Source organism: Pseudopipra pipra, chromosome 1 (genome assembly GCF_036250125.1).
Source record: "Pseudopipra pipra isolate bDixPip1 chromosome 1, bDixPip1.hap1, whole genome shotgun sequence".
NCBI classification, from domain to species: Eukaryota; Metazoa; Chordata; class Aves; order Passeriformes; family Pipridae; genus Pseudopipra; species Pseudopipra pipra.
Genome location: NC_087549.1, coordinates 107,020,852 through 107,041,095, shown reverse-complemented (window position 1 = coordinate 107,041,095; position 20,244 = coordinate 107,020,852). Strand labels below are relative to the sequence as shown.

Sequence of the window (20,244 nt, the reverse complement as noted above, 5' to 3'; positions counted from 1 at the left end):
AGATTTGAATGAAGAATCTAAAAGAAAAAAAAAAACAAAACAGCAAGCTGTTGACCAAACTGATTCCATTAGCTGCTTGTCATGTATCCATGACGAGTTTAGTAATGTTTTGATTGATGATTTATTGCTATCTTAACTTCAAAATATATTTTGTAAGAAAGATTTCCTGCCCTTTTTACCCATAGGGAGGCAGTTAATCTGTATTAGGTTGCTTAAAGCTCTGAAATATATAGATTGAAAAAAAACAAAACCAAACTATTTCAGCTTTATTAAGAGTATTTTTCTTTTTGTGCAAGGAACTTGGCACTATGTAATCAGGTTTCTATTAAATACCAAAAGGATGAAAAAAATACCAAAAAGGGGAGAAAATGAACATAACTCAGAATGTACTTATGATTTTTGGGGTTATTAGCTTTGTGAGGGTCAGGAGCCTGCAGAACAGTGTGATCAGGAGCTCGTATTTTCACCTGGCGTGACAGTGCACATGCTGCCAGACTTAACATACAATTTAAGCATGTCTGTGGTTATCTATAGACATTTCTCACATGTACATGTCAGAGTCCGGGCTCTTCTGGATGTTCCACAGAGGGAGCTTTTCATTTTTAATCAAATTTACTTATTTGATATATTAAGCCATTATATGTGATTTGGATTTAGGAAAGTGATACAGCAGTATGCTGAAATCACAAAACAAGCATACTGTAGCAAGGGCAAGATACAGTGGAATCACAATACAAATGTAATTTCCATTAGTAGTTCCTATATTCTCCACCATGACAGTGTCCCCTCATTGCCAGGAAGTAATGTGGGCTGTGGCCAGCTCAAGCCAGTGGCTTGCTTCAGATTTCATTTTCTGGGCTGGCTGGCTCAGAAGACATGATTCTCCAGTAGTTATGCCATTGACAGGATTGCCATCAAAGAGAGGGAGCAGAAGGAAGAAGATGCTTTCTGGAACAATGTGGATTTCTGTTATTAAGAACTTCACTCTTTTTAAGCTGGCACATCACAGGCAGGAAATGATCAGCATCTGCACTTGACACCCCTGAAATTGAAGTTACACAGCCCTTGTGTTAGACTTTACTTGAAGCCAGCAGATGCCCTTCTGAGAGGAATTATCCTTTTGGACTCATATCAAATGCTCTCCTGTTGCAAACTGCTGCCCTTCAAGAGTATTTCTCAAAGCAAGGCAGGGTTTGGGACCACTGCAATCCAAGAGCATTCATGCTTCTGCTTATACCAGAGCTGCTTTCAAATGGAACAGAAATCTTTACACTGCAAAACTGAAGCTTGCTTTCCTTTTTGGTTTGGATGCTAGATGCCTCTTGGACTTAGAATAATGCTTTCCTTGTTGGGACACAGCCTTGTATGTAGCAGATCTCCCAAGCCCTGTTCATTAAATTTGAGACAATGAATATTATGTTTGCATGCTCATTTACTATCTGCCAGACCATTCCCATTTCTATTTTCTGATTCCTTAATTAAGAGGGAAGGGGTTTGCCTTATATCAGCAAGGGGCCTGAAATACTACGAGACTAACTTCTCTAGTAACAGATGATTTTTAAGTGCTTTGCACGTATATTCTCATTGCAGATACTGCCAGACAACAGTCATAAAACAGGTTAGCTGCCTTTTTCTGTTTCACTTTCAAGAAGCAAACAAAGTTAAAGCACTCACATTTCAACTAAATTAAGCTCCATCTTCTTTCACAATCACTTAACCCACTTAATTTTCTGCAGTAGAAATTGTATTCTGTTAGCAGATTGGTTAATAGGGAAACTCAGAGCATAAGTGGAAATTTTATTTTAGGAACTTGGGCTGGGTTTAGAAAAAGCTAAAATTATTCTTTTTATACTTTGATCAACAGAAGGAAAATAGACCATTTGCTGTCATGTTAGTAGTTTAGTATGATACTAAATCCTCTCTTTTTCTTTCCTCCATCAAGATTCCAGCTTTATCTTCTACTATGTAAAACTGAACATAAAAGGAATGGTGCCTATCTAAAAAAACGGTCTGTAATAACTACTTGCTCAACATCTTTCAAAAACTTTATACAGGTCAGGCAGGTTAGCAAGCTGCAAAATGTTGCCATCTTCTGCGAAGTGTTCAGGAGGCAAAAGATGAGTCCTAAAAGCTTTGTAAATCACATGTTCCACAGTCCATTTCCATGTTTTTGAACCAGAGTCAGAATCTTCATTCTGAAATACAGGAGAAAAAGGACAAACAATTAAACAATTAAACTGAAGTTCTCTTTTACCAGAGAACATTCCTTAAAAGACTTTATAATGTAAGACTACAGCAACTGTAAAATTCTGCTAGTATTAAAGAAGTTCATTCTATGCAGTCAAGTTAATTTTAAGCTCTGTAAAGTAATTGCAGAATGGGTGAGAGTAATGGAATAAGTAAGCAGGTATTTAGACACAGTCATTTTTCATTTATATGCATCCTTATTCTTCTGTATAAATATACCATAAAAATACATCCCAAACTCAGAGGCCAAGGACTCTTGCAATAATATAAAGTACACTGCAATGCCCAAAGTTAAAAGGTTCTCTCAATACCTATAATACCTCAGAAAATTTAAGCCACATTGTTTCAGAACCTTGCCACACTGCTACTTGATTCACTTCACTGAAAGAGCTGGGATTAGAAGTCTGTAGCTGAAAAAGCAGAAGTTTCCTATAGGTTGTTAGTTGTCTGTTCATAGGACTAGTTACAGTATTCTTGTACCTGAGAGTTTGTTGGATTGGCTTCACCTATTATATACTGCTTTCTGATGGAGTAGAACATGGAAAGTTCTTTACTTAGGCTTTCAAAACACTCCTTTTCTTCATCCCAGTTTACCTGTTACAAGAAAAAGAAGTCATTTTACAGAATCTGGGTAGCAGTCAGAGACTTGATACAGAGTCTTAATATGGAAAAGTCATAATAATGTATTGGCCATTTTTGTGCTGATAAGGTAAAGGAATAGAACAAAGAAAGTGTAGGAGTGCAGGCTTTTAAATCAAAATACAGGCTCATTCAGTCAGGAGTTATGAATACAGAGGCAAAGCACAACTATTCAGTAACCATAGCAAAAGTGTCTGGAACACATAACAGTACATTTAAGCTGCACCAGAAACTGCAAAGAAAGGGCTGGAGTTGCTTAAATGTGAAGTAAAAAAAAGTAATTGCAAATTAATAAAATCATTGATAGAATATACCTCTGTGGCCAATCGAAGGATAAACATAGGCAGTCCTTCAAGCGGTGGAACATAGTTGTCTATCAGAAGTGGTAACCCAATAAGATTTCCTTCCTGCAAGGCAACATTGCTGCTTCAGTAAAAAAAAAAAAATGTTCTTTCTTGCAGTAAATGCATCAAAACTGTCACGTACTGTAAGACTGATTCTTACCAAACTCCCTGAGCCTTAGGAGTAGCTGAAGCTACAAGTTTTTAAAGCCTGATGCCAGGCAGACATTGCAGGAAGAGGGTTACTGGCACTGTTTAACTTCACAAGGCATGGACTTAAGCCACTTGACTCAGGAAAACCTGAATTCAGCCTCTTCCTCTGGCTCTAGGCACTGACTACACAGATCCCACTTCCCAGGACAATATCCAAATGAAGTGCCAGGGCTTGATGAAGCTGTTCGCTTCCTTATAAATTAAGGGATGCACACCTTGTTGGTTAAAAGATTCTAGTTATGGAAGCAATGACTAAACTGTGGATTGCCCAGAGATGTTGCCCAGTCTCCCTCACTGGAGACATTCAAAAACTGTCTGGATGCAATCCTGTGCAATGTGCTCTAGGATGACCCTGTCTGAGCAGAGAGGTTGGACCAGGTCATGCACTGGGAATGGGTTCCAACCTTACCCATTCTGTGACTTGGTAACTAGTTAAATATAAACTTTGTGTAGCACCCTTCTTAAAGGCAGCATAAGTCCTGAGCATTTTTAATGAAAGGGGTAAGCCATCTAAATTGTACTGGAGTTCTTAGTGATACTAAGCTTTGCAAACAAACTATTGCAGTTATCTGTTACCAAAATGTAAAATCATGGAATCATTTAGACTGGAAAAGACCTTTAAAATCAAGTCCAACTGCAAGCCTAACGCTGCCAAGTTCACCATTCTTACTGTCTATTACTATAGCAGGAGTCACCTCATCAATTTCAAGAGAAAAATAATCCTTCAACATCTCAATCTTCTGTTTCAGAAACTCCACAATGTATTCAGCAAGCCCTTCTTTTGGGCCATCTTCTTCCGTCCAGCCACTTTCAGGATCCTCTAAAGCAAGCATTGAAAGTTCATATAAAGGAGCTGGCTCCTAAAAATGGAGAAGGCAAAACTTTTGTTAACAAACAGCATGGTCTATTGGAAATCTATAGCTTCTTTCTTCACATAATAACTAATTGCAATATGCCACATCTGCCCTGCAGAACAAACAGTTCTGTTTATCATAACCAGTCTAAAAAGGTTTTAATTTCTTTATGATAGTTCTGTGCAGTCCCCAATCCTGCCAAGTATTGCAATATTTGCAGGATAAATACTGGCAATCAACACTATATTTCTGTAGATTGTGTATTCAAATTAATTATTTGTCCTAATGTAATGAGCAACAGCAAAACTTGGTGAATATCTACAACTGGCACTAATAACAAGCAGCCAGGATGACAATTTAACAGTAGAAGACACAAAAAATTAAGAGTATTCTACATTCTGTTCTTACCGTAAAAGAAACAAAACAACGCTCTTGTAGTGGACAATAACCAACCTGACTATGCAACCAAAACTATGCATTTGTCTGACAGGACAGACTTCTTTAAAAAAAACTTGTTATATAGGATGTAATGTAAAATTATACTTACAGATAACCTTAAGACTCCGAAGTTTGCAAAGTCATAAATAAGTATCTGGTAGAAGAGTTCTTGGCTAAATTGAAGCACAAAAATTAGTTGTATGGACAGGATCACATATCTTCAAGTTACCATAATTAAGAAGGGAAAGTAAGAATCATCCCGGAAACATCAGATGTACATATCCAGTCATATTAATAAATATCTTGCTTTAACTAAAGAGTTTAAAGATTCACATGTACTATCTAGATATTTACAGTTAAATCTATTTCTTGGTTTCTGACATTATCAGCCACACCGGTGCACAAATGTTACATACTGAAGCATCCAACCAATATCAATTTATTCCCTGATAACTTATATTTCAACTTCTTTACTCCTTTGTTGCACTGCAAGAAGTGCACAGGAGGGGGGAAACTGATAGACGTGTATCTCAAGTATATTTTCTGATTTGTTACAAAATTTATGTAGCTGGCCCTGTAAGGCTGCATATGCAAAATTACAAACTTTGTGTTACAATCATGTCCTGCAGATACTCTTAATCCAACTGGATACAATGTTTTACAGGACTTTTCTGAAGCTTCTGCTTGCTCATCTTTATACAATGTGCTGTACATGATCCTGAATCAGATCATGATAATGATCATAGATCATGGAGACAGATGATCATAAAGCAAGAAAAAGCCTTTTCCTTCCCACTGTCTTTGAGCACACAATACAGTAGCTGGCATTTTAATTACACTGATTCCCTGAAACTTCTCCAATGTGGGCCAGAATTCCCTCCACTGTTCTGAACTGAATGCTTAAATCTTTAGCCTTATGACTTTTAGGATAGCCAACAAGCGAACGGTGTTGTTTTTCCTCTCATTTCCTTCCTTCTTCTAATTAGCTTCGTAATTGGTACTTATTTCAGCTGCCAACAAGTCTAACAGCTTCTTTACCTGAGTTTTGTTGTATTGAGAAGGTACAGTTTTGTCTGATATTGGGCCAGAGCCCACTGTGGACTGACACAGCCAACAAAGGAGTGATCACGTAGCATCTCCTGAAGTTCTGAAACAACACAGGAGTGTGGAAAAAACAAAAAGGATATAATTTCATAATTATACATAAATTCAGGATTTGCAACCCTGCTCTCATTTATTCAGTTGAGTGGTGTCTTTTTAGCATTAAAGTCTTAGATTATTGTTCAGTCACTACTATAATCCTGCTTCTTCTTATAGGCCTGTCCTACCAATTATTCACGTTTTGAAATATTAATAATTTCCATGCACACTCATACTATTAAAACATCTATGAGAACAGTTATATAACAGTTAAACTACAAATGCAAATTAAAAAAAATAAAATTAAAATCCCTGTGTTTGAATAGCCTTCCAAAATTAATTTCCAGCCATAGATTAGTGAGGGAGAACTGACAAACTTCAAAGAAAACTGCAGATTTAAACCAGCTTTGCAACACAATCTAGTACTGTCAGATTAAATTCTGAAACTATGATAGAATAGGTCCATAATTTATTTTTTGTCATAATTTTTTTATTTTTCTCTCACTAAGTAAGTTTTAGTATATATAAATAAGAAGGCTGGGAAAGATATGAGTCAGATTCCATAAAAGAGTTCATTTTAGGCATTCCACAAAGAAAATTCACTGGTTGCCATCCTTGGGAGCAGCTTTGTTACAGAAGCTCAGCATTGCAGTCACAGCACGTACAAAGCACTACACTACCCTAATTCCACCAGAAAAGGTAACACTGTGAGAAGAGATTTCTTTCTTTCCGAAGTCTCATAGGTATTTCTTACACATGTGAAGGCAAGACACCACTTCAGGGAGCTTCACAAGTTTTATTGTGTATTTTGAGACATTTTTGGAAATTTTATGGCTCAGGGACAACTCTTCGATTTCAGCATTTAAGCAGTGACTATCAGATATGGAATTACTGGCTCAGAATTACCATTCTTCTGCAAAACATTTTCTGAAGCACAAGTAAAGTGTAAGTACATGCTTTTTAAAGTTTGAGACTTTTAGTAATTTATGAAAAAGTTATTTATTACAATAACAATTCTTACCAGAAAAGAGAATAATATTTTATCAGTTTCATCATTTCATGTAAGTGGGACAGATACAAATGAAAATGAAAAGCCAAAGCTTTTGTTAAAAGCTTGCTTAGCAGCACAGTGAACTGACTGAGCCTCCCTTTAAATACCTTTTTCCTCAGCGGTTCAACAACCATAAGGAGTTGCTGAAATAAAAATAATCTTGGGTAGCAAAAGACTTGCTTACTTGCATGTCCCTGGTTACTGATTTCCTCCTGGAGAGTCAATACACTAGTCAAATTGATAATTCTTCTTCTAGGAGTGCAGGCAGCAGTCATGTCCTTTGTGGTGTCATCTTCCTCCATTTCTATGTCTGTGTCTTCCCGTGGTCTCTTTCTGCAATACCAAACCAAAAGGAATTAGGTCAATTCTCCTATCACTTAGGCAAAACACAGCAACAGAAGGGATGCTCAATTCACGTGCTGTATGTTAACACAAGAAATGTAGACAGTTTCCCAGAGATTCCCAGAGTGACAGACTATTTTATTTTGCTTCTGAGTCATAATCTGTTAGGAAAAGGTAGTTCAGAATTTTAAGAGAATTTATGACACACTAATACCAATCACATCAGACAACTGTTTAAGCACCAAGCAAACTGGCCTCTAAAGGACACATCGAAAAAATGTTGATATTTCTAATGATTTTTTTTTCATGATAATTTCTCTGTAGTACTGGGAAGGGGAAATCAGATTCCATCAGACGACTTTCGCCTCTTGTAACAGCTCCTGCAGGAGCTGCACTTTTATCTTTACTAGGTTAATCTCTGCAAAATTCAGTGATGTAGTTTCTCATGTAGTAGGATGAGGGGCCTCCAAAGAGAGACAGACCAGTATGACATCCCTAAACTGATGTCATTATTTATACTGCTTCCTGCCTTTCAGTATGAATGGAAATCCCGTTCCAGTTACAAAATTTATCACAAGTTATGTAATTTATAGTTCACAGGTAAGGTTTAATTTCCCAACAACTTGTCATGAAGAGTTATTCTAGGAAATTTTTCCCTTCTGGAAAAGCAGAAGGGAAAAGAGATCAGAAAACCTACAGTTTCAGGGCCATGCTATGAAATAAATAGGTAGCCTTGCACCACCTCAGGAAAGATGAGACTTACCGAGAAGGCACTGTCTCGCGAGACAAGTGCTCACTCTCACTCAGCCCTCCAGGTTTCCCTATGTCCTCCTGAACATCAGCCATTTCAACCAGATCACTGACTTCTTCCATTTCAGCATCCTGTGGTCTGTTTGAACCCTGCGGAGGTCCTGCATCAACCTCTGTTGTCACTTCAGTGGGACCTGTATTTGGGGGGTTGTTCACTGGCTGAAGAAAAGCATCCAATTTCTGCTCTCGGGAATCAGTGCGGACCATCTGATGTGCGTAAACTTTATCACTGGTTCCTTTGGTAACCACAGAAGAGTTGGCTGCTGATTTTACAACCTCACTGGAAGAAGAGTCAGCCCCTGGAAGCAGTGTCTTCATTCAGACAGATACGAGGAAGCAAAGAGATTGAACATCAAGAAAAAAAAGAAAACAAAACCAGAGTGATCAGCCACACTTCTCACAGTATCTTACTGCTCAGAGGCAAGTTTGAAACCCCAAAAACACAGTGTCAAGTGCTTAAATAGGCCACCAGCTTTGCATCTGCTATTCATATAGAGTGAATGTCATCATCTTAGTTAAAATCATTAGTTAACATTCTTTTGTCTCAAAGGAAAAAAAATTATTGTAATTCTTATGCTATGCTCTACATAAAGAGAGATTAGAAAATCTTCCTGATTTTTTTCTGGTCAGATTAAAAGTGTTGTCAAATACACAGAACAGTTTCCTCAGTCACATCTTCACATAAACCAGGGCAGAATAAAAAACCAATTTACCACATGTGAAGGCCAACATACTTGCAAAATCAAGAAGACTGGTCAGGTACTTGACATAAAAGTATTTAAAATGTTTTCATAGTTTTTTTCTCTCTTTTGCTTCATTGTTAACATTGGTACACTAAAGCAATTTCATCCCTGAAATAGAGAGCAAAGATCTCAGGGTACCAGTAGAACACTGATGATTACCAATCCCTGCATAGACTGTACTATTGAACAGAGTAAATGTATCCCTGATGGTTAAAATAGTGCAGAGCTGCAGTCACATATGTTCTCACCTGAGTGAAGTACATCCTTGAAGAATTAGAGCCCAATAACTTGCTCTCTACATGCTGTTGCACACGCTCTAGAATACTGTCTTCATGAAGAAAATGGACTTCATGTTTTGTAGGGTGCACGTTCACATCTACATTTTGGGGAGCTATTTCCAGACTGAAAAACATTTAAAAGAAGTTAACCTAAAATATCCCATGGGTGGCAGAGAGAGCACAAATTGGTTCAGTACCAAATTTCTCCAGCTTAGGGGCATTACTCTGTGCAAAGAAGTCAAAAAGATTCTGAACCCTGCTAAAGTTACGTTACAGTCAGATTTATTTAGTACATTAAAAAATAATTAATCTGAAGGACTCTACTCCAAACTCACCAAAATCAGCTTAAACCAATACGCTTAAACCAATTTCTCTATTTTATAACTACAAAAACCTGTTTTTAGAAATATCTTTTACTTGCAGCGTCTCACGAATTAATATGAAAGGACTTCAGCTGAAGTTACAGACATTCACTACTTCTAAAAATAAGGTCTGTCTTCTTAAGATCTAATGTGATTTAATTATCTCCTGTCTGGTGATTAATTACCTCAGTGCAGCGCTTAACATTATTATCAGGAACAGAAGTGTTTTTCTAAACCTGCTCAGCCTAGCTATATCCTACAAGATAATATTAACAGGCTACTTCTTCCTATTACTTTACCTTAAGTATAGGAATGGATGGGTACTTTTTGGCAAATAAGCAGCGTACACAGTTTCTATGGCTTTCCGCAAAGCGGCTGACTCTACCAACCGATCTGAAACACAGAACAAAAGGCTATTTCCAAAGAGCCCGGCTGAAATACACTGCAAAGCGCCCAACTACTCCTTCAGACCAACACCTTCATGCTTGGTATCTTCAAAGGGTATCTGTCATACCCATTTTTCCCCCAAGGCCTATTTATTCTTCATATAAAACCAGGAATAGACAGTATTGTCTTAGTGTGTTTTATAAGATTTTTTTCCACAAATACCAAAATAACCAAACTACCTTTTTATTATTTCAATACAGTCAAGGTTTCTTGCATCTCAGGTCAGTGTTCTTACAGAATGAAGAGATCACTCTGTGTAAGTTAGCAGGAGATAATCATTACCTTGATACTCCAAAGCTTAAGTTTCTTTAGGCACAGTTTTAGCTGCTTTCATTATTTAGAGTGCAAAGCATGATGCACATTACAAAACTAAAAACATTTTAAGATCTACAAGTAACTGAAATACTTATTCTTCAAAATGTGTTTAAGAGGGCTTATACATTTTGTAGGTCTGCAGAAAGTTTTGTCCTTATGATTATGTAAGCAACATACGACTGTACAAAACGCTGCCTTTTTTTTTCAAACTTACGGTTTATGAAGAGTAAAAATATACATTTCTTCACAGAGTAGTTTGCATTCGTGATGTAACCTTTCATTTTAAAGGCCAGATTTGCATCTTCACAGCCCACTTCTATCAGTTCCCTATTAAGTTTGACAGAAACAAACAAAAAATTAATTCTTCTGTTGATGCAAATTGCTAACAGTAGCGATATACTGACCTATATTCTATTTATATCACAGTAATGAAAACATTAAAATTATTTGAGAATTCAAACATTCATTGCTAGGCCACAACAATTATTTAACCTGAACTGCATTGTTTCTTCTTCCTAAGTAAATGTGAACTAGTAATGTTGTATGATTAGAGTCTGTAAAACTACTCCCATTATCTTTTTAATACCATATCACAGTATTCATAATATTATAATTTATTGATAATTCTAATATGCATTTCTTTGTGTAAGTCATTGACAGTGACAAGGACACTTCACAATTGTCAGCAGCCAGGGAAGAACACGTTTTTTTCTTGGACCTCTCCGTCTGCTTTTGTAATCTAATATTTCTTGATGAGCTGTTAAGAAGTCATTAAAATGTGAAAACTTTTCTCTTTCTCATGCACACAGATTCTAACATTAACTATTTTCATAACAGTTTTAATAATTTTCATGATTCATTAGTTAAGGAAATCCACTTTGGTAGTTTGTGAGCACAACTCTCTAACAAGGCATTATGCCAACTTCTAAATTTAACACAGAAAAAACTTAAGGGCTACCTATTTTCAATTCAACCTCAATATATACCAAGCACCATTTTTATAACTGATTTTTATCAATGTGTTCATTTTTAAGTCAAAATAACATCATTTTCAACTGGGTAAAATAAAAGTTTTGCTTGAAAACAAATGACCAAAGCATTTAAGTTGACATGGACTGTACTGAACTGTATAAAGGAAAAATTGTATCAAAAGAGCATCCGCAGTAGATAAAAACAAATGCATAACAAAGAAATAAAAACAACACCACGAACTTTAATACTAACCAGCCTCTCTATTTGCTGTGCTTCCTAAAGGTGCTTCCATTAAAAGTTACATTCATTATATCTGTGTGACTTCGGTAACAGAATCAAAGTGACACCCAAGTATTTGTGGGACAAATCCGTTCAGTGAACTCTTCACAGCTGAATGTGAAAGAGAGATTTTATCCTAAAGTGGCAGATATGTCTTCAGAAGATGATTGGTTTTATTTGGTTTTAACTTTTCTGTCTGATTGACACAGCCTTAGCTAATGCAGCTTTTCTCAAAATAAGAAATCATAAGATTTTAGAAAAACTATGGTGAGTAGCTTTAAAATTTATCAGATAGCAGACTGGTAAGAAGCAATAAGATTTTCAAGGCATAGGAAGAGCCTAGGAACTTGTAGAGAAAATAGGTTCAGCTTGCTGTTTTTGCATGAGCATGCAGAAAGTTACAAGCAGATGGTTCCCTTTTTGTGCATTAAAGGAACAACTTTGTGACTTCCCTCTTCCCTTCAGTACAGAAATAAAAGCTACATGTTCTTCCAGAGAAGGGAGAGCTCTCTTATTGCAGCACTCTCTCTTCTCTGCAATTCACCTCGCAGGAAACAAGGAAAGTTAGCACAACCCATGGTCTTTAAAAGAGAAAGGGAGGGTGATTCACTAGAAAACTTTATGTCAAAAGTAAACTTGACATCAGCATACCTGCTAACAGCATTTCCAAAGATGGACCTAATGTTGTCCACTGTTGAGGCGTTGGATAGGGTTCTAACATCTGACACGGTATCACCTTGCTAAAGAGAACAAAAATGAGTATCAATCAATTCACATTTCTGGCTGAAGTTTTAGAAATACTTTAAACAATAGCATTTCTAAAACAAAGGCATGGAACATAATATCATAATAATGCTTTCGTATTCTTATTTACTTATTTATGCTTAAAAAGGCAATAGATGGTAAATGGCACGGGTTTACAAGATTTGCTAGAGCACATCAGACCCATTCAGGCTAGTAACTCCATCTTGGAAAATGAGGAACACACGCAGTTCAGTAAATAATTATCAAAAATGCCAATGAACAAAGGCAATCTACCCCATCCTCTTTCATACAGTAATTTGTAATCAGACTCTCAAGAAAAGCTCAAACAGCTCATAAAGCTAAACCAAAACATAACATTGACCACATAGAAAATGTCAAACTCCTGACAAACTTTTCTTGTTTACTTCTAACTGATGTGCTTTCTATCCAAACTGCACCAATGTACAGTTCAACATTTTAGTACATGGGAAGGCTCTGTGTGCTATTCCTGTTGCAAAAGATGCAGTGCAAATTTTCAGATATACGTATTATGTATATATACACAGACACAGTCAAGTTATAAAGACTTTATCTACACACCTTTTTAACTGAAAAGCTGATGCCTGAGTTATGGATGGCATACCTGAAAAACAGGTAAACATAAGTCTGCAGTATGTGAAAGAAAAGATTATTTGCCCTGATTGCTGAAAAGCAGTTAGTAATGGGCACAAGCAATTTCACTTCCTGTTAGACAGTAATGCTATTTGAGCCAAACTGAGCTTTTGTAGACTGAACTACTATAAAAATTAACTGTCTTCTATTTATAACTCACCTGTAACCATATGAAATTCAAGGATCAGATTAGCTTATTTCTCAAAATAAAGGATCAAATTCTATAGACCTGGTTAGTTAGTTTTACTTCATAGGTTTAACTAAATAAAACCAGCAAAATGTCCTCAATATAACAGACTCAAGTCTCAACTACTATGGAGAAGGATCTGAATAATGGCTAGCTTGCCCTCCTAATTTCCCCAACCCAGATGGTTCAGCTGCCTGTGATCCCAGGGCTGAGTTCTGGTACACTACAGCTGCATAACCTTGGCTCAAACTTTTAGGGAAGTTACTGCGTTGTGAGAAAAAAACACACCACAGAACCTTGCAAGATGAGAAATGTAAAAATGCAGACAGGGAACAGACTGCTGTGACTGGGAATTCAAAAATTCAAGAGAAAAAAAAAAAACCAAAATTAAATAACAGAAAAATCCTAATGAGAAAAACAAAATACCAATGAGCTGGAAGCCTGTACCTCAGCAAGACTTTGGATCATGCTGTTCCACAGAGCAGCAGGACCTGATTCTCCACCTCCTGACTGGTCTACCTGACCAGTAAAGACTCTTAAACAGCTCATTCGGGAAACAGGCTAACTCCTGGTGTACAGTCTTGCTATTCTTTGCTACCTTTTGCGTTTTCTGAAACTGTGAAGCAGTTCTTTTGTTTAGATTGTGTAGATACTGCTTGCAAAGCCTCTGCACATGGCAAAAAATGCAACCAAGGGGCCCAGGAAGGGAACATCCAGTAGCTAAAGTGATATTACTCTTTTTTGTGGATGTGAAATTGCCATTCAGCTATTTTGAATTACCAAATCTCCATGCTCCTGTGCAGTTTTTACATGGATTCTATTTAGCCCAAATGCATTTAGAGTTCAAGTCTATCACCATTTCTTTGTTGGAATTCTTACAAATAACTAATAGTCACGGATAGAATACACTGTTTCTCCTCTGAATTTTTCCTATCAAATTGGATGGACTGTTATCTGACACTGCACACTAACAAATAGTTAAAAAAAAAAGCCTAACAACAAAACCAACAACAACAACAACAAAAATTACACCAAACGCACACCTGCCAGTCCCTCTGAAAAACCCCATACTTCTGCCATAGGAGTATACAAAATTGGAGCTTCCTATTTCAGTTTACCTGCTAACAACTTCTAGTATTTTTGCATATTCTTCATTTGGATTTTTTAAAGCTTTTCTCCTTGTATTTACATTGTAAAAGAGATCTTCAACCTACAGAGGGAAAGATCACAATTACAAATAATTTTAAAAATCCTCTCTTAATCTAAATCCATTTTACTAATTTTTTTATATATAAATTTTATGAGAATACTTTAGTTTATGAAGGATCAACATTCAATTTATTCCTTACCTCCTAGATTCACCTAACAAAATGCAAATCAAGAGAAACACATGTTTTCAAGTATTTTGGTACATCAGTATTTTCACCAATAACAACTCTACAGCTCCCTTTTCAGTGAAAGTTATATACCTTCTACCAAAGATGACAATGGATTCCCTGATTACACTGTGTTTTAATGAAATGCTAAAACAGTTGCTGCACTCAAGGCTGTTAATGTAATTAGAACAGCAACTTAAACTGTACATTTTCACTATTTATTTAAACAACATGCAAATTATTTTTCTGCTATACTGAGAAAGGCAGAATTTAAAGTCCAGCTTCTTTTTCAGACACATTATCCTAAACATTGACACGTGAAGCTTGCTGGGTGTATGCTCCCACAGCAGAGACACATCTGCAGACTCCTAGGCCAGACTTCCCCTTCCCACCGCACGCTGTGCAAAATGGATACTCCTTCCCAATATGATCTCCTTATTCTTCATAATCCTAATGCCAATCCTAATCCCAATTCACATTCAAATCTTGCTATGATATATGAGAGATATGACTGGAAAACAAAGCTATGACTGGAAAACAGCGGTTTTGCAGTTTCCTGCGCCAGCCCTCATCTTCTCACTGTGGCTCATACAGTGTAGACCACTCTCCATACTCCCAGCTTTTTGTAAACCCTAGCTATCCATTGAGGTTTTCAGCAGTCCAGACAGACTATGAAATATTTCTGATAGTAAATGACTATGCTGTCCTCAGAAGGAAGAAGGAAAAAAAAAAAAGAGGATCTTCTGAAATTTACCTTGCTGCCTTTGGTGAAGAAAACAAGACCAAAAACCCAACAAAACCAAACAACATATTCTACAAGGTGATACTGTCACATATCTTACAACAAAATTGGTGCAAGCCCAACCACCAGGGAACAGAAAAGAGACAAGAGAAAACGGGCACAAAACCTACTGTGATCTGAGTTCCTTGGTTTCCAGCACAGGGTTTCGGAGGGGCTTTAATTTTTCCATCACTGTAAGTAGCTCTAGGCAGAAAATAAAAAGTTGTCAAACATCTAGATTTAGAGGAGGGAAGACACAGATAGATGATGACAACGGAATAAGACAAAAGAAATCCCATTATCATCACACTCCTCCCAGCAAAGAATTTGGGCTATTGAGAATCAATCCCTCCCCCCACGTTTCTGCTAGAGGAAAACTGTTTTCATTGATTTTAAGAGCCAGAGGGGCAGTGGGGGAGTGGGAATAACAGAAGTGGAAAAGGGGCAGATAATGACATACGCGTATTTAAATTGTATTACTGAGACTTTTCCTGTAAAGCCAGGACTATTGCATTCTATCTTTCTTCAGAAAATGAGACACGGCCTAATAACAATTCTTCCTCTAGACTTTACACTTCTGTTATACTAACAAGAAATTCTTGACTTTACTGTAAGATCAGTTCCATTCTGACTGTAACAGGACTTGGAGCATAGGAGATTTCTGACCTATGTAGGTCTTTCAGCAAGTTATACAGGCATAGTTTCATACAAATTGTGAAATTTTATCCTGAAATGGAGGTAAAGACAAGTGTTTATCCTACATTAGCTGCTGAAGTAGAATCCCCTTTAAGATTCCCTGACCCCCAACCCCAACTTTTAAAATACATTGTTTAGCTAAAGCTTACCTTTACAATTTGGAAAAAAAAAAATCACTCAAACCATGTTTTCTCACATTCTTTTTTGTAACTACCCTTACTCTACCCTCCTCCTTAATAAGAGCACTGAAAAGAGATACATCTGTTTGTTATTCCATGCAGCAGAAGTCACATGGATCATAGGCAGCATACCTGGATGCACACTTAGCATCAGCTGTTTTAGTTGTTACTGTAACATGGGCAACATGACTGATGCTCGCCAATGCCTAGGAAAGGAGAAAGCATCCTTGTAAACCTTGCTCTGGAGAACACTGAGGTGTGTACACACTTTAAACAGGGTGGCTAAATTTTGATATGCCACTTGTGAGTAATTAATAAAAAACCTTAAAAGAAAATTGCAGGTCAGTAAAGCTTTAACAAACTTTAATACCTGTAATGCTGACTTTTATCTGGGGACCTTCTTCTGGCCTTTCTAACATTTCGTTACCTCTTAAAGTGCAAGTGGTTAGCCATGTAACATAACTAAAAGAAATTTGCAAATTTATTACAGTTGGGCACTTTTCTTTCTTCCATATTAACAAAAAACAGCTGGAAGGTTTTAGCTCTTATTTCTTCATCTTGACCCAAGTTCTTATCTTGACTGTAGGTAATACTACAGAGTTAGGTAACAATGGTTTTCCTGGAAAACTCAATGGAGAAGTCTGCACAGATGCAACCAGCCTCAGGACCAGATTTCACTGGCTGTGGAAATTATTATGTTGCAAGTGTGTGAGGAGAGGACTTATGCAGCCTACCCTCTGGAGCATGCAAGGATCTATGTATCTGAGCACAGGTATATATCTTGTTGTTCACCTGGCATGGAAAGCTAAACTCATCCATGACTGTTCTTCCAGAGAAGCTTAGATACAGCCTATGAGAATATGAAGAACTCATACATCTCAGAGTATATCTGATATAACTTTATTTAATAGCAAAAGCAAAGGAAGACAAATGTACATTTCAAACATCTAATTTTAAGTGTGGTTTTAGAACATCAGAGTCACCTTTCACTCAGATTTTTCATTGCCTTTTACCTGCAGCATTTGAGAAAAGAAGCCTTGTTTTACTTCAAAAAAAAAAATCTTACCCCAGAAAGCAAGAAGAATATATACCTCTCCCTAGGCATCCATCCAATATTGAAAGACACAAAAATGTATTTTGAACTATATTCACATGGCAGACTCTTGGAAAACAGAAGCTTCTGTTAAGAGTATCGGGAATGAGATAGTACACCCCACTACAGCAGGATAGCAACAATGAACAGTTTCAAAACCTTGATGAAGAGCTCACCTCGCCCCTAAAACCATATGTAGAAATACTAGCCAAATCTTCAAATTTTTGTAGTTTACTAGTAGTAAATCTCTCACATACAATGTTCAGATCTTCTTTCTATGGGAAAGAGACAAGCAATAGTCACTTTGCAAGTTTTTCAGGATCAAAAACATTTATAACTTGAAATAATTTTTAAAGGTCATATTAAACACCAGCATACAGCTGTCAAGTTTATTTACTTACTCTGATACCACAGCCGTTATCTTGGACCTGGATGAGCTTCAAACCACCTTCTTTAACTATTACCTGGATACTTGTAGATTTAGCATCCAAACTGCAGAAACCAAGAAAGCATTCTAAAGAATAAAGGACTACACGACGATTTAAAATTTATTTTTTCTCATACAAATGATAATTTGTTTCTACTCATCACTCATACTGGAATTCATTCTGTTACGTGTGAATCTTTACTGTCTCCTTCCTTTTTAACTACAGCGATACATAATTCTAAATCACCATCCACAATACTTATGAAGAACTTTCAGAAATTAAAAAACTAAGGAGGTACCTAGGCCAATACATAGATCTTCTCTCCCCACTACTGAAACCTACTGCAGAATCTGCTGCTTGTTTTCACAGAGCTGATACAGCTCACTACACCAGACAGAGTTCTGTTTAATATTTTTATATATGATCTGGACAAGGGGACTGAGTGTACCCTTAGTCAGTTTGCAGATGACACCAAGTTGGGTGGGAGTGTTGATCTTCTGGAGGGCAGGAAGCCTCTACAGAGGGATCTGGATCAATGGGCCAAGGCCAATCCTATGAGGTTCGATAAGGCCAAGTGCTGGATCCTGCACTTGGGTCACAGCAAGACCAGACAGCGCTACAGGCCAAGGGAAGAGTGGCTGGAGGCCTGCTGGAAAAGGACCTGGGAGTGCTGGTCAACAGCCGGCTGAACAGAGCCAGCAGTGTGCCCAGGTGACCAAGAAGACCAATGTCATTCTGGCTTGTATCAGGAATAGTGTGGCTAGCAGGACCAGGGGAGTGATTGTCCCTCTCTATTTGGCACTGGTGAGGCCACACATCAAGTACTGTGTCCATTCTGGGCCCTTCGATACAAGGACATTAAGGTGCTGGAGCAAGTCCAGAGAAGGACAACAGAGCTGGTGAAGAGTCTGGAGCACAAGTGTGATGAGGAGCAGCTGAGGGAGCTGGAGTTGTTTAGCCTGGAGAAACAGAGGCTCAAGGCAGATCTTATCACTCTCTACCTGAAGGGGGGTTATGACAAGTTGGGGGTTGGTCTCTCCTCCCAAGGAACAAGCAATAGGACAAGAGGAAAGGGCCTCAAGTTGGACCGGGAGAGGTTTAGATTGGATATTAGGACAAATGTCTTCACGGAAAGGGATGCCAAGCATTGGAACAGGCTGCCCAGGGAAGGGGTGGAGTCACCACCCCTGGAGGTATTCAAAAGACGTGCAGACGTGCTGCTTAGGGACATGCTTTAGTGGTGGACTTGGCAGTGTTAGGTTAATGGTTTGACTCAGTGATTGATCTTAGTGGTCTTTTCCACCCTAAATGATCCTATGAATTACTAACTTGGCACTGAAAGCAAACGATTCATAAGTTTCTCAAGCAAGAACAAAGCACGCCGAACACAAACGCGAGCACTGCCCTGCCGTGCGCTCAGTACGGGCACACACAGCACCGCCCTCCTCAGCACCCGAGCCCACGCCCGCCCCTCGCTACACGCCGCGACGCGCGGCCGGCCCGCGCCGGGGGCACGCCCCGCGTTACCAGTTCTCGATCATCTCCTTGATGGCGTTGGCCGGCCTCTGGATGACCTCGCCGGCCGCGATGCGGTTCACCACGGCCTCATCCAGCCGCCGGATCACGCCGGCCATGAGTGCGGGGACAGGCGCGCGGCCCCGGCCGCCGCCGCGCGGGGAGCGGCGCGGGCACGCGCCGGGGGGCGGGGTGCCGCGGGGGCGCGCAGCGCCGGAGGGAGCGCGCCCCCTGCCGGCGGGAGGGCGCGCGGCGTGCGGGTCCTGCTGCGGTGGCGCTGCCGCGTCTGGAGCCGGGAAGGGGTGGCCGGGACTCCGCTGTGGGTGGCCACGGCCCCTAGGGGCGATGTATGTCGGACCTGCGGGCCCTGGTGGACAACAAGCTGCCCGTGAGCCAGCAGCGTGCCCATGTGGCCAAGAAGGCCAATGGTGTCCTGGGGTGCATTAGGAGGAGCATTGCCAGCAGGGCGAGGAAGGTGATCCTGCCCCTCAGCCCTGGTGAGGCCACATCTGGAGTGCTATGTCCAGTTCTGGGCTCCTCAGTACAAGAGAGACATGGAGCTCCTGGAGCGGGTACAGTGGAGCGCAACAAGGATGACTGGGAGAGTGGAGCATCTTCTTATGAGGAAAAGCTGAGGAAGCTGGGCCTGTTCAGCTGTGGGAAGAGATGACTGAGAGGGGCCCTCATTAAAGTGTATAAGTATCTATAGGATGGGTGCCAAGGAGATGGAGCCAGGCTCTTCTCGGTGGTGCCAAGAACAAGATGAGAGGCAATGGGCAGAAACTGATGCCCTGGAAGTTCCACCTAAATACGAGGAAGAATTGCTTTACTGTGCGGGTAACTGAGCACTGGTACAGGTTGCCCAGAGTGGTTGTGGAATCTCCCTTTCTGGAGATATTCAGGAATCCTCTGGATGCAGTCCTGTGCAATGTGCTTTAGGATGGCCCTGCTTGAGCCGGGAGGTCAGACAAGCCGACCCACTGTGATCCCTTCCAACCTTACCCATCCTGTGATTCTGTGAACTGCTGTGAGCACTGTGGCTGTTGTGTCCGTCGAGGCTGAACTCTGTGCCTATAGACAGCAGGACATACTGCACTGGGTG

The 20,244-nt window shown here is 39.1% G+C and overlaps 1 protein-coding gene across 3 annotated transcripts; it reads right to left on the bottom strand.

Annotated features, from left to right (window-relative positions):
• Positions 1-253: 253 nt before the first annotated feature.
• On the bottom strand, positions 254-19,314 carry MLH1 (mutL homolog 1). 3 transcript variants are annotated; one of them, XM_064669864.1, is made up of 19 exons: positions 19,155-19,314; positions 17,601-17,691; positions 17,376-17,474; positions 16,239-16,312; positions 15,363-15,435; positions 14,193-14,284; positions 12,816-12,858; positions 12,123-12,211; positions 10,435-10,547; positions 9,758-9,851; positions 9,067-9,220; positions 8,029-8,387; positions 7,108-7,256; positions 5,771-5,879; positions 4,842-4,905; positions 4,136-4,300; positions 3,201-3,293; positions 2,728-2,841; positions 254-2,195 (listed from the first exon to the last, which is right to left on the bottom strand). In XM_064669864.1, the coding sequence occupies exons 1-19, from the start codon at positions 19,259-19,261 to the stop codon at positions 2,028-2,030; spliced, it is 2,250 nt and encodes a 749-aa protein (XP_064525934.1). In that variant the 5' UTR covers positions 19,262-19,314; the 3' UTR covers positions 254-2,027. The 3 variants fall into 3 exon arrangements, with proteins under 3 accessions (XP_064525934.1, XP_064525943.1, XP_064525953.1); XM_064669873.1 differs by lacking the exons at positions 14,193-14,284; positions 17,601-17,691; positions 19,155-19,314; XM_064669883.1 differs by lacking the exons at positions 9,758-9,851; positions 12,816-12,858; positions 14,193-14,284; ... (3 more) ...; positions 17,601-17,691; positions 19,155-19,314.
• Positions 19,315-20,244: the final 930 nt, after the last annotated feature.

Excerpts from the sequence above, each read along its gene's own strand:
- MLH1 (XM_064669864.1), bottom strand. The coding sequence starts at position 19,261 with ATGGCCGGCGTGATCCGGCGGCTGGATGAGGCCGTGGTGAACCGCATC. Across the intron at positions 9,221-9,757 it reads CATCCATTCCTATACTTAAG|TCTGGAAATAGCTCCCCAAA; the intron begins GTAAAGTAATAG and ends AATGTTTTTCAG. Across the intron at positions 4,906-5,770 it reads CTCAATACAACAAAACTCAG|CCAAGAACTCTTCTACCAGA; the intron begins GTAAAGAAGCTG and ends GCTTCAATTTAG.